The 14,825-nt window shown below is 36.8% G+C and overlaps 2 protein-coding genes across 2 annotated transcripts; both read right to left on the bottom strand.

Moving 5' to 3' along the window:
* Positions 1-221: 221 nt before the first annotated feature.
* On the bottom strand, positions 222-7,320 carry egln3 (egl-9 family hypoxia-inducible factor 3). Its single transcript, XM_010892954.4, has 5 exons — positions 6,644-7,320; positions 3,256-3,375; positions 2,067-2,203; positions 1,810-1,883; positions 222-1,374 (listed from the first exon to the last, which is right to left on the bottom strand). The coding sequence occupies exons 1-5, from the start codon at positions 7,007-7,009 to the stop codon at positions 1,340-1,342; spliced, it is 732 nt and encodes a 243-aa protein (XP_010891256.2). The 5' UTR covers positions 7,010-7,320; the 3' UTR covers positions 222-1,339.
* Positions 7,321-10,516: 3,196 nt separating this feature from the next.
* Positions 10,517-13,489, bottom strand: sptssa (serine palmitoyltransferase, small subunit A). The gene is made up of 2 exons (XM_010892955.4): positions 13,103-13,489; positions 10,517-11,540 (listed from the first exon to the last, which is right to left on the bottom strand). The coding sequence occupies exons 1-2, from the start codon at positions 13,203-13,205 to the stop codon at positions 11,437-11,439; spliced, it is 207 nt and encodes a 68-aa protein (XP_010891257.1). The 5' UTR covers positions 13,206-13,489; the 3' UTR covers positions 10,517-11,436.
* Positions 13,490-14,825: the final 1,336 nt, after the last annotated feature.

Below are 14,825 nucleotides of genomic sequence, written 5' to 3'. Positions count from 1 at the left end.
TCTGATGAAAGACTGTCTGTGCAGTTGAATTAAGCATGACATTTCCCAAAACACTATTGTTATGATCATTACTGTGTCGTCGAGTCCTCAGAGCCACGTCCATCTCCATCCCTGAGATATGTTGTACATACTGGAGATATTTCGTTGTTTTGTATTTATATTTTTTATACTTTCCGAAAGCACTGTATATGCATATTACAAAATATAGAAGTGACGAAATCGACGTGAAAAACTGTTTTATTACATTAAACTCAGTAATCAAAATGAACAAAACCACCCAATGTTTTTCATCGTAGTACACTGTATCCACCAGTACTGGTTTACGGTCAACCATCACACACACACAACTTTTGCACAATACTGTACCTTCCTGCATTTCCACAATAAAAAAAAAATAATTCACCACCTCAATGAAAAGCTGAATATTGCATCAACAATTTATTTCTTCTCATAAGACATAATGCTGAACCTTTACAAGCAGACAGTGCAGATATTGTGCTATCAGTAATGACGGCATTCCTAGTAGTCACTCATAACTTTACAATTGTTTATAATGATTGTTAATGTGTAATAAACTAGTAAGTATTTGGCTAAACTCAGTGTTCCTTCTCACCATTTAGGACACAGCGTGAGTAGCCCAATGTCCTTACCATCATAAAACTTACTGTACTAGATATTTCAATCACATGTGACAATCACATCTGTTCAGACTTGATCTGATTGGTCAAGTGTTGGTCACGTGTTAATCAAAGAATTGTCAGATATGGGCAGCCAGTGTATAAACAGCCAAACTTCTTCCAGAGGCAAAGGTCTGATCACCACGTGGTCATTATTAGAATACCATGCGTTATGTTATCCATAAAAGGACAGCACAATCAGGATGTGGACAAGATCAGTGCAAGTGGTACAACAAGAGCTCACACAATAGCATTACAGCCTCAGATATATGAACAAAAACAACTGTTTTTATGTTCGTGGACATGAATTAATTGCTGGGTGTCAGGAGCATTCAGATATTAAGGACCTAGTGCAGTATTATATGAGATCAAGGATACTTAAAAAACAAACATTAGTACCCCGGTCATATTGGAAAAGCAGCAAATAAGTTGATAAAAAATATATATCTATGTAGAAAGCCATCAAACATATATCTTATCAGCCATCTAAACCACATATCTTTGTAGCATTGCTCATTTTTCTGGCTTTAGGTGCAACCACAGTCCAAACAGCGATTAGACCAAAATGTGAAAACTTTTAGTCAGCCCATGACAGTCCAAAGGATTGGGGATCCAATGTTGAATTGTGTCAGACAAGATAGAGTGCCATTAAAGGTCAAAGTTCATGGGGCGTTTCGTTCCTGGTCCTGATTGGAGGCTGAAACAAGCAGATGAATACCATTTTAAAGGCCTAGGTTCTATCAGATCCACTAATCAACACTGGCATAGCGGTTCATTACACATTGGCACTGTATAAGAGCAAATGCACAAGCGGCTCCTGGCATTCAACCTAAAGCAGACATTTCCAATGGCTGGACAATGTTGTAACCTAATGTTAGCACTATATAACAACAATGTAATTTCTGTAGGACTGTAGTAATTACAGTGTTAATATACAGGAGTAGGAGCAACTTGATACACCCTAGGACAACTAATTAATATTTTACCAACTGATTCATAACATTTGTCAAGTAAGCAAAATGGATGACATAATTAAAACACAAATGGAAAAAAACAGGGACCACGTGCTGAAACCTACAGGCCTAAATGCTCTGGAGCACATCTTGTACGTGAAGAATTTCATAAAATGTACCTGTTAAGTTTCTGAAACGTCTCTTTGCCTCAGCCCTTTCTTCTGAATCAAAATACCACACTGTTATAGCATATCTGAAACACAGCAACATGTAAATGTATTAGTAGTGAATAACTACTGTACAGCTTGGTAAGTGAATGGAAATATGTATTATAATAATAACAACAACACACTAAACAACAGTATGGAGACACTCAATAACAGTGTCATTTATTCACAGAGTAACCAATAATAAGTGCACACTATTTCAAACAGACCTTGTTGCATATGAAGGCTGCACTTCGTGTGGATTCCTTCTATCTGACCAGAAGAACAGCAGTCTGTCAAACAGAGGCTCAACGTCCACAACGTAGGATTTACCCTCAGGAAAAATCCTAAGAATTCCCCCGTGCTCCTGCAAAAAACAAAGACACAGTATTTAACTCAGCTTCGTAGAATGGGAACTTCAAGCTCAAAGATGCTAGTTAGAACTCTTCCCACATTTTGTTGTCCAATAGATTTAAAGTATAATTGATGGAGAAAAAAAAAATTATAATAATAAAAAAAATCGATATAATATTATTATTATTATTATAATAATGTACCGTATTCAGACCCTATATTCAGTACCTCTTCAGTACTAATTCTGTCACTAATTATGTCTGAACTCCGATCTTCAGATCTCCCCACAGATGTTCTGGTTGGATCAGGTTTTCTGGATCAAGGATTTCTCTCTATTTTGCTCCATTTATCCTGCCGGGTTCCAAACAACTTCATTTCGTTTGGCTTTTGCTTTGATATGAACTGTTGGACCTTATATAGTGTGGGACCGTATATAGACAGATATGTGCCTTTCAAAATCATTTTCAATCAAGTGAATTTGCCACAGACTCCAATCCAGTTCTAGAGTCACCAATGATGCTCAAAGGACAGATCATGCATCTGAGCTCAATTTGGAGTATCATGGCAAAAGGCCTGAATATTTATGAACAAGAGATATTTCTGCTTTTCATTTTCTAAATTTCAAATTTCTAAAAATGTGTTTTCACTTTCACTGTGATTATATGTTATTGTGTGTAGACTAATGGCAACAAAATATGTTGAATTTGAGTTTCAACCTATTTTTTGTTTTTATTTCAGGACTAAGTTTAATCTCAAATTGTTATAGTATGTAAAAATAAACAAAAATCCATTATGAAGGGATGTAAGTAATTACTGAAAAATGGTTTATTGAATGTGTGTTTCTAAACCATTGACATTGATTGCACCTATATTTACAATAGGTGAAAATAAATCTAATTATAATGTTTAAGAAATGCATAGATAAGTGTATAAATATTCAATGTTTTTTATAAATATCAATAAATGTGTAATAAATATTCAATAAAGTTTTAAGAAATATATATTAACAATGTGTAATACATGTTGCTATGTAATGAATACATCTTTAATAAATCAGCAGCTCACCTTAGAGTTCCAGTTTTTGTTCAGGTAATAGATACAGGTGACACAGCGGCCATCAGCATTGGGATTGTCCACGTGTTTCACATAGCCTGTCCCATTTCCTGGATAGCACGCCACCATAGCCTGAAACAGAAAAACACAGTTAGTTAATTACACATATTTATTGCGTACTTGATGATCAACATGAATCAGTTGATATTACGCAACAGAAAAAAACAAAAACATGATGGGCTTTATTCAGTGTCCTTAGCAAAATACTAACTTAAATTCAAAAATTGATTGGGAAGACATCCATGGGTTAATATCTTGGTTGGAGAACATTTCCTGTGTGCGTGTTGCTTGCGGAGCATTGTGGTTTCAGCAGGCCTGGCCTACGTGCATGCAGTCAGCAGTCCAAGGAAACACAATTAACCAAACTCTGGTAATCTATCTTGTGATAAGAAAGCCAAGAAAACTCAAAGCAATGTTAATGAAGGGACTTGAAGTCAAGGACCAAGAGAGGACACACTGGGTCAGATAGGGGGGGTTTGGACAACAAAGGAACGTAATTGTAAATGTTCTACATTTGACATTTTTGTTATTCAGCAGACGCCCTAATCCATCTCAGGGATTTGAACCAGCAACCTTTTGTTTACTAGCTACTTGACCACCATCTATCTTTTGCAATGGATTAATCTGTTTTTGTTTCATATATGTTAAAAGCATGTGACCATGAACTAGTTTTGTCAACCACTCATTCTGCAGCTTCATAGCGATAAGAAAACCGACATGTCTGTCGCCTAAGTCTTTTCTTGAAAAGCGTTGCATGTCAAGGCCATGGTTAATAAACCCAGCATTTCTTCAAATGCACAATCAAAATTATTATTAAGGACAGATTGGCGGCCTCAAGTCAAGAAAAACTAAATGTACCTTATCCTGTGATTTTCAGTTTCAACAGGAAGAGTCCATATAAGGTAGCCTAAGTTGCTTTAGTCAACATTCCAAACCTTGCCACTCCTTGTCATAGCCATCTGGCATGTGACATTTAAAACAGGATGTGGAATTTTAAGCTTAAGAAGCTCACGCACAGGCTACACATATAAGGTTCCTTTAGGAAGAAAAGCTCCAGACATGCAAAGAAAAAAACAATAGACGATAATAACACTGGAATCACGTCATGCTGTCAAATTAACATGGAGCAGCAGCATTTCCTATTCCTTTACATATTAAATCTTCTATAAAAATCCCTCTTTGAAAACAAAATCACATGGCTCATATCTGACATAGTGATCCTTTCGTTTATTTGCACAGCACCATATCTCCTGTTGGCATGTGCTGAGGAAGACGCATTATGACGCGCCCAGTGTGTACAGCTTACAGTGGGAGCACGTACGCATGCTTTGTCAAAGGGGAGTGAAAACGTGAAGCAACACGAGAGCGCAGAAGGGAAACTCCACACACACAGCTGGTTGGCTGCCAGGGTGTTGAAGGTTTAATGACAGTGCTACGTGTTGTGCGTGGACCAGCAGACCACACTTAGTAATGCTCTGCCCGCAAAACCTCACTCCCTTTCAGTCCCCCCCACCAGTCATCTTTTGATTTCCACTTAGTCATCTTTTAATATGAAGTATATTATGTCTTCATAACCTACTGAACAGGAAAAACCATTTCAGTTTCAAAATTTTAACAAAATGTTCTGTTGCTGGATCACAGCTCAACTTAATCTCCAATTAATAAAAAAAAAAAGGTTCAGTCAAATAAATGCAAAGAACAATCTAATGAATTCAAAAGGTGACAACGATACAATTCTCAAACCACCTGCATAACAATTTTAAACATTAATTAATTACAGATTCACCAATCATTTTCCTCTCTTTTCTTTTTATTTCACATCAGTGTTGACAATACAACAGGTTGTTGACGTTATTCCAGCTGTTTTGGATTTGTCTAAATTAGGCTTGGAGCAGGAATCAGGCATGTGAGAAAGGGCAGCGGATGGACAGACTATAACCAAATGTGGTGTAGTGTTGCGTTCTCATGTTGTTTCCTGCTTAAAGCTTCTGTTTCCTGAGAGCACAGGGAGCTATAAGCAATGTCAAGTGTCAGGTACCACCCATAACCTCCTGACCTCCACTCTGAGTGTCCATCACAGAGTACGTGTTTGTGAGTTAGGGAGGGGGATTGCTAAATCCAAATGATTGGCAGTACATTTGCAATTAAGTAATTAAGCAGATTTTTTTTTACCCGAGAGAGACTACTGTGGTACAGATTTTTATGGTTTTAACAATATGGTGACAACAAATGTTTAATAAGGTACCTTTAAAGCAATGCATGTAGGTCCAGAATCCTAATTTGACAAATATTGATTGAACAGCGAGATAATCCTGCAGTCACATGAATTGATATTGAAATATGTTGATTACAATGAATTGCTGTATTGGTTAAAAGTAGACATTTTAAAAGAAGCCTTTTTAATATACATAAAACACACAACAAGTTTCAAATGTCCTGTGTTCTACAGTTCTTGTTTAGTCACAATGTACCTTTTTAAGATGATAAAGTAGACTAAAAATGTATGTAAATTAACACAGTATGTTTCAGAAGTCATAGTCATACTCTTAAGAGACACTTTCCTAAATAAATTTGAATTGTTAAGAAATAGAAAGTAAGCATCTGACTACTGTTTATACCGGCGGAATCCTTGGCACGTAACAAATAAATGTGGTTTGGATGTGATATAAACAGAATACTAACTTAAAACAGCTGTCATATAACAGGCCTTATATACATGGGCTTTAATATATTTAATCCTAGCTTGGAATTACTGTTATATACGTTATAACCTTTAAATATAAATGCCTATACATAGGCATTTTTACATTTCTCAATCTATACCTTGTCTCTTCCACCCACGAAATCCCAATATTTTAACTTTCAACACAGGTTTTAACGCCCCAGTCATTTTTGTGAAAACATTGAATTTTAAAAGCTTACCTCAAATGTCGTTTGGGAGAAATTTTCATTTTTAAATATTTGTTGATTAATCTCTAATAGTCAAACTATACGCAAAAGCCGGTAAGGTAAGGTCTAGTGTTGTGATACCTGAATGGTCTGTCACAACACGTCACATTTTACCCCTCAGGCCTTCTTGTCTAACACTTTAGTTTCCATTAGATTTCGAAGAACCTCTTAGGTCAGAGTCAATGCTGGATAAGGTTTAGTAATATTTTAATTTGAATATTGCAATAACAATTAGAATCACAAATTAGAATAGGACACAGCTGCGGTGTAGATAATGTGGGCAGTGCAGAGTCCGTACATGAGTGTCATCAAAACAGTGATCTAATTACACCCTTCAAAACAATGAATACACTTAGGCGAATTTACAAATAAAATACGTCACTCATCTTACCTTCGATCTTTCTCGAATGACACTTTTTCCAAGTCGGCAGATGCAATGAGAAACCAACTTATCGATTAATGTAAGGAGGAAGTTAATTGCTTCGCACCCCCTTTCAATTCCACTGACCCAGGCTATCTTGTCACCCCGAATGTTTCTTTTGGAGATACCAGAATTCAGACCAGATCCAGCCAGCTGTCCATCCTGCAGAATTCCAGAGTTGTGCATCTCTTTCACCTGGTCCAAAACAAAGTGTCCAACAAATTCTCCTAAAAAGTTATCCACGTAAAAAAATCCTTGGTCCAATAGGGATGGGAAAATGTGGTCCAGGGCTAACCGCTCCAAGTCAGTGTCCATTACATGTTGCAGAAGAGGCATTTTAACGATTTATGAAGAATTTAATTCAGCTTAACTCAGCTTCGATGGTTAGCATATATTACAGCAACTTCAAGATAGGTTTACCGATTCTAATTAGGCTAGTGTCTAGACTATGTTTCAATAGCTTATTATGTAGAAACGGCTAGAATGATATCTTAACGAATAAAGTTTCTCAATTGTTTTCAACAGACGTGAAGTAACGCCTTCACGTCTTAAGTCTTAAGTATAAACAAGCAGCGAACAAGAGAAGGCATCTAAATTAAAATACGTGCAGGATGTGTTGTAGCACTTGACGGAAAGACGCTCCAAAATATAAATACAGAACGTGCTTGGCGTGTGGTAGAACTAGAGGGGCGGAGTCAATAGGAAATTCATTAGTTTTATTGAATGCCCTCTATGACTGATTTCTATTTAGTTGAAACACATAGGCACCATTACAAAAAATATTTACAACTAATTAATGTGTATATTTCTATTTGTATAATTAATATTGTGTTCCACAGCTATCTATTATGGAATTACTATTAAATAAAAGTGCAAATACAAATGGATTTCTGTAGGCGTGTCCTCCGCCATTGAGTATTCCACCAGGCGCATGTAGCCCTCGAAGCCGTTCACAGCACGTACTAAAACATGCCTAAAACCAAAAGATTTAGTTGACTACGTGACAAACCTCGACACGTTCCATTCCCGTAAAGTGTCTGGGTATTACCTGAATAATAACAGTTAACCTAGGTGCAGTTTGTTGTATTAAAAGAATTAACAGACATATGCTGTTTAAAATGAATGTTGACCTTTTGACATATATTGGTCTTATTTTCACCCTGCTGTTTGCGATGTTTGCAAAATGAACAAATTGACTGCAGTGGCATGGTGACATTGAACAACAGAAGTACTGTGAAATATGTCGCATTTTTTAATTTGTCTTATTGGGTGTTTGGCTTTAGTTTAGTTTTGGCCTCCCATCCCATAACATTGAATGTCATTCTTTTGCACTAATTTGAATATTTTTGGGGGTATTTTATTGGTAAAAAGACAAACACAGAATTAAAAACTTGCATATTAAAAAATCTGATTTAGTGGGTGGCCCTGGTTGTAAACTGTGCCTGTGAAGCCTGTATGTCCACTAAGAATGCTTTTCTAAATTCTAGAACATGTCATTCCTTATATGCTCTTCAGTCTGTATGGCTAAAGAATTGTTTAAGTGCACACATGCTGAGAAAGAGTGCTGCTTTATTAACACAGTGGTTGATAAAAGCATGTAGCAACACTGAGCAACTTGCCAGTTTAATACATTTTATTTCTCAGGTACTTCTGTTCTTGGCTTTGTTCACGTGAAAACACGGTGGTGCATGTTTGCCCACATCCTTTTGGCTCTTTGCCCTCAGATTTTCCAGTATTGCCCTGGACTTGGGCTAACACAAATATTGGCTATTCACACATGCACTTATGTACACACGCAAGACATCAAGGAAGATGTTTCATAAAGAACAACAAAATATTTCCTAAAGATATTCTAATTGTATTTAATGCCTATTATTAAAGATCTGTTTATCTAATTTCATCTGAATCCTTATAAAATTAAATATGCAATAACAATTGTGCAAAACATTCAATAGTTGATGACAAAATTCATAGAGCAGGACGTTAGGCCCATGTATTATAATAATGTAAATTGTACATATTAATAGCAACTTAAAATAAGGTGCCTGAGCTTCCTGGTGGTGCCCTGGGCCTTACTTGATTCGAGGGGTAAAACATTAGTATTGTATTTTAAAAATATTTTATTTCAAAGCGGATTTCATGCAAACTTCGAGATATCCCTAATTTCCTTCCACCTAGCGGAAGTTAGCCGAATTACAGCAACACCAGTTTGCATTCAAACCAACTATTCCCTTATAGTGCAATCGCTATGCAAAGTTGCATGATAAGTCTGGTTGCCTTTATCAATTAATGTGGTTGAAATTTAGCTTAAATATCCCGGTAAAAAAATGTGTGTACTTTTTCACATGACTGTATGTGACAAATTGGTATTATGAAGTGTTTACCAACAAGACAAAAACAGTAAAAGTATGTCACTCCTGTTGTACACAGTCTCCTGTACAAGTCCCTCCCCCAAACATGGTATCCATGTAAGATTGTACTTCTAGCGTTTTATTATAGGGGCCTTTTGGTGTATTAGCTTATTTTCATCTGTCAATAGTGTTGAAGAAAATATTATAGATCCATGGGTCCAGAAATATACTAAAACAATATACACTCACCTAAATGATTATTAGGAACACCATACTAATACTGTGTTTGACCCCCTTTCGCTTTCAGAACTGCCTTAATTCTACGTGGCATTGATTCAACAAGGTGCTGAAAGTATTCTTTAGAAATGTTGGCCCATATTGATAGGATAGCATCTTGCAGTTGATGGAGATTTGTGGGATGCACATTCAGGGCACGAAGCTCCCGTTCCACCACATCCCAAAGATGCTCTATAGGGTTGAGAACTGGTGACTGTGGGGACCATTTCAGTACAGTGAACTCATTGTCATGTTCAAGAAACAAATTTGAAATGATTCGAGCTTTGTGACATAGTGCATTATCCTGCTGGAAGTAGCCATCAGATGATGGGTACATGGTGGTCATAAAGGGATGGACATGGTCAGAAACAATGCTCAGGTAGGCCGTGGCATTTAAACGATGCCCAATTGGCACTAAGGGTTCTAAAGTGTATCAAGAAAACATCCCCCACACCATTACACCACCACCAGCAGCCTGCACAGTGGTAACAAGGCATGATGGATCCATGTTCTCATTCTGTTTACTCTACAATCTGAATGTCTCAACAGAAATCAAGACTCATCAGACCAGGCAACATTCTTCCAGTCTTCAACTGTCCAATTTTGGTGATCTTGTGCAAATTGTAGCCTCTTTTTCCTATTTGTAGTGGAGATGAGTGGTACCCGGTGGGGTCTTCTGCTGTTGTAGCCCATCCGCCTCAAGGTTGTGCGTGTTGTGGCTTCACAAATGCTTTGCTGCATACCTCAGTTGTAATGAGTGGTTATTTCAGTCAAATTTGCTCTTCTATCAGCTTGAATCAGTCGGCCCATTCTCCTCTGACCTCTAGCATCAACAAGGCATTTTCGCCCACAGGACTGCCGCATACTGGATGGTTTTCCCTTTTCACACCATTCTTTGTAAACCCTAGAAATGGTTGTGCGTGAAAATCCCAGTAACTGAGCAGATTGTGAAATACTCAGACCGGCCCGTCTGGCACCAACAACCATGCCACGCTCAAAATTGCTTAAATCACCTTTCTTTCCCATTCTGACATTCAGTTTGGAGTTCAGGAGATTGTCTTGACCAGGACCACACCCCTAAATGCATTGAAGCAACTGCCATGTGATTTGATTAGATAATGGCATTAATGAGAAATTGAACAGGTGTTCCTAATAATCCTTTAGGTGAGTGTATACTACAGTGCCATGCCGAACATGACTTATTACATAATTATAGCCACTCCCACCAACCTTTTTATTGAAAGCAGTGACACATTTAATATACTGTAGGCATAAGGTGAGACAGTTGTTGCTGGAATCACATCATTCATGAAACATTCATTTTTAAATAAAACAGATAAGATTGACTTGCATCTAATTGTACATTCATCACCTGTTCATAAATAGATAGCAAGAGCTGTTTCATGGAATCAATGAAGGAATGCCAGTAACTTCACTCAGTCTTATAGGCAGTTACATTTATATATTTCTTGCTTTTCCGTTATCTTACCAGGGCAAAAAGAGATTATAATTCACAGAACAATTAACATTACAGGATTTAACATCAAAAGGTTTTACAAAACTTAAGTCAATCATACTTGGGACATACTCAGGCATTTAGGACTCATTTGGTCACTTCTGTAGATTTATTAAAGAAATTAGAATATCACAGCTTCAGTAGTGTTCTCCAAATGAGGTGTTCCAGCCTGAGACGGATCAGTTGATAACAACACAAAATGCTAATGAACACAAACTTGAAAACTTTACAGATATGTATACAATCACAATTACAGGAGGGATTTTCATGAATGGTCAAATGAATAATAAGGATATCCGCACAATAGGAAACAAAACTTACATTTGCTGTGCAAACGCTAGAGCAACTTGTTAAGACAACAATGGTTTAATGTCCTAGAACATCAGATGTGCCCCAGCACTAATCTGTGTCGTCATCGTCCCCCCCCTCAGTCCACAAACACTGATCATGCTTCCATGATAACGAGTATAGAAAAAACAGTTCAAGGAATGGAACGAGATCATCTCTCTCTCTCTATCTGTTCTCCAGGCCCACATGACATCCATAGAATTTGAATCCGAATTTGTTCTAATTCTACGGTGACAGCAGTCAATGACAAATCCAGGCGTGGGTGTGATTCCTCATTTAACCATCTCAAAATAGTGCAGTATGGCCATGATGTGTTGAGGCATGAATACATATCCAGTGTACACTGCCATCCCTGCTACAGATATTAGGATAGAGTCTGAGAAACAAGTTAAAGAAACATGCAAATAATTCATTTAAGCATTACAGACTACAGTAGACGTAAGCCCAACCAGAACACAGATTAACTGAACTTTGAGGACCTTCATAATGTTGGTCAACCGGGTAGGACTTCCTACTCATCATTTTTTAATTATGTTGATTGACAGACACATGAATGGCCACAATATGAAATATGCAACTGCGGTAGATTGACTTTACCACTGACACCCTGAGTGTGACTGGACATTGCGGGGCTGGATATAGCTAATGGAGTAATCTGTGTAACCTTATTTAGTCCAATCTGTAATGTTCGGTTTCAAATTATGTAGTAATTTAACAGACAACTGTTGATGCTGTTGCATAAATCCGATTATTGATCCTAAATTTTAAATCTTATTTGCAATTTCTTCATTTGAGAAACCAGTGGGTGTGCATTAGTTAATCTCAAAAAGGTACGCTGTCTCAACTTTTCAGAGAAGGGCATCCCCCTGCTTCGAAGCAAGTGGTTGATGCCGTAAGCAGTAGATTTGGGGCACCATGTACCACTCAACGCCTTAAGATTTTTGACCTGGAAGCAACTAACAACTGATTTATGATATGGGCAGGCCATAAGACCCATCTGTCAATCTGCTATTCTGTGGTTAATATAAAAGGTATTTTACATTTTTGAACATGATGTTTTTCAACGGAAGCTGCAGCTATTACTTTGATTAAAAAAAAAAAGACAATGGCCCTTCTACCCGATTCTTTTTCATCTAAATATTTGACACTCAAGAAGAAACCTTTGTAAAAGTTTTAGAAATTACTAAACAAAAAGTCATTTGGTAAAACGAGTGTTGAAAGATGTGCAGAAGAAATGTATAGGTCATGTGTAGTTCTGTGGTAACTCTCTCTCCTTGGCCACCATATAGGCTACATTGAAAACTGGCATTGTGAGTAAACATTTTAGATAGTAGTAAATTACAGACCGTGGATTCATACCTGTTCTGTCTTTATACTACATGTTCTGTATGCATACCTGTTTAAACACTGGTGGCAGTTTTCAGTTAAGTTGCCAGCTCATTGAAGTAGTACAATAAAAAACGGACTACTTTAAAATGGATACCATTGGCGGTGGCTATTCTCTCACACGCCATTAACGACAGCTACAATATGCAATGACTACCTGAACAAAGTAAATTGACGAATAAGGCCTTACATGTAAAAGTGTGACTAATTGATGGACCTTCATGACCCACATGAGAACCTACGAGTTAAACGTTAATTGCTTAGAGCTTCCTTGTTTGATTCAAATTTTTTAAATGGGACAATATTTCTACATTATACAATCATTTTGGTTATATTGTGCGGTTTTCGAAGTAGTCTTGAACGCACCAACAGTAACATCTGTCCTTCTATAGGCAGTAGCCAAACGTCATTTTGTCGCTTAATGTTGATAATTAGCAATATAATCAACTAATACTGGCTAACTGTTCGAATGATATATTCTGTTCTCCGGCTAGCCTGGCCAAACTAGCTAACCTAACCAGTTGTTTTCGATTGTCAAACCAAAAAGGATACTGAATATGGTTCTCTCCCAAGGCTCCAACATGTATAAAGCCGTGACGAGAATATACTGGTAATACAACCAGGATATTTTCTTCCAGACATCTTCAAAAGCCATAACTTAAAGTTGTTTTCTTTCTTCGTTTTCCTGGTCGCCGAGTATTTCCTGATCCAACAATGACGTCGTTGGATCAGACGACATATGACTCAAACGTTCCGCCCACATAACATACTTAAGAAATTTGAGGTCTCCGTTTTCTACCAAAATGGAATTACTTGCCCAACAGATTACCCATTGAACTTTCACGCTTTCACCAACAAACTCTGCTATCATGGAAACTATGCTTCCTGCACAACTTTTCTCCCCACATATTTGTATTGTGGAACAACAGAGATTGTTAGAAATAGAACATTATTCTTCTAAACCTGGTAGCAAGCAAGCAAGTTTATTTATATAGCACAATTCATACATCGAAGCAATTCAATGTGCTTTACAGAGAAACATTTTACTCAAATGAAAACATCATAATAAGAAAAAATAGAATAAGAAAATATAAAAAGAATAAAAACGGGATAAAAACACAGGAAGCTATAAGGCTAAACAGTGTGGTTAAGTTTAAGTGCTCAGTCATAGGCACGTGAAAAGAGAAGTGTTTTAACCTGGATTAAAACATGTATACGTTTGGGGCACGTCTAAGATCTTCTGGTAGTTATTCCAGTTGTGTATAGCGTAAGTGCTAAACGCAGCTTCTCCATGTGTAGTTTGGACTCTGGGCTCCACTAGCTGACCTGTGTTCATGGATTTAAGAGCCCTGCTCGGTTTATATTCTTCAAACATATCAGAAATGTATTCAGGTCCTAAACCATTCAGAGATTTATAAACTAAAAGCACCACTTTGAAATCTAACTGACTGGAAGCCAATGCAAAGATTTAAGAACAGGAGTGATGTGTTCTGTTCTCTTGGTCCTGGTTAACATTCTAGCAGCAGCATTCTGAATGAGTTGCAGCTGTTTTAGTCTTTTTGGGGAGTCCAGTTAAGAGGCCATTACAGTGGTCAACCCTACTAGAGATAAAAGCATGGATGGTATGACAAAAATATCAATCTTCTTCTAGATATTCTGGATCCAATGGGCATTGTTCTAACCTATGAACAGAAAATTATTCTGGGACATCCAGGCTTTAACATTAATTGGGTTGAAGCCTGGAAGACTCCTCATAGGTTTTGTCTCCCAAATAAATTCAAAATATACCCCTGTAATGCACTGATTTCTAAGTATTCTGATATTCAAAAGTATTGTACATTCTGTTTAACATAATTAAACAGCCCTATGATTTTGTTTTAAAATAAAAATCTCACAAAATCCATCGACTCATCATCATTGCTGCAAAAAAAAATTATGCTTGAAACAGCACAAATAAATGTACTCAAAGTTAACTTCCTTGCTTTGATGGACAAAATAAAAGCAAACATATATTCGATTTTTAAAAATATTTTTAGTATAAACAAAAAAAAATTCATAGACATTTGACGATCTTTACCAAGGAGTCGAATCATTTTCAAGAACACTGTGTTTATGAATAAATGTATGTGTATGTAAAATATATATAAAATATAACATTGCTGTTGTAGTGATTGAAAACAATTTACTTGGTTTGAAAAAAAGCATTATCAATCCTTTTGCTTTTTTAAAGTGATTGCTAACTTTTTTTTAATTAATGGTTCTCCATGTCCATTTT

This window comes from Esox lucius, chromosome 15 (assembly GCF_011004845.1).
Source record: "Esox lucius isolate fEsoLuc1 chromosome 15, fEsoLuc1.pri, whole genome shotgun sequence".
Taxonomy (NCBI): Eukaryota; Metazoa; Chordata; class Actinopteri; order Esociformes; family Esocidae; genus Esox; species Esox lucius.
This window is presented reverse-complemented; position numbering and strand designations above follow the sequence as displayed.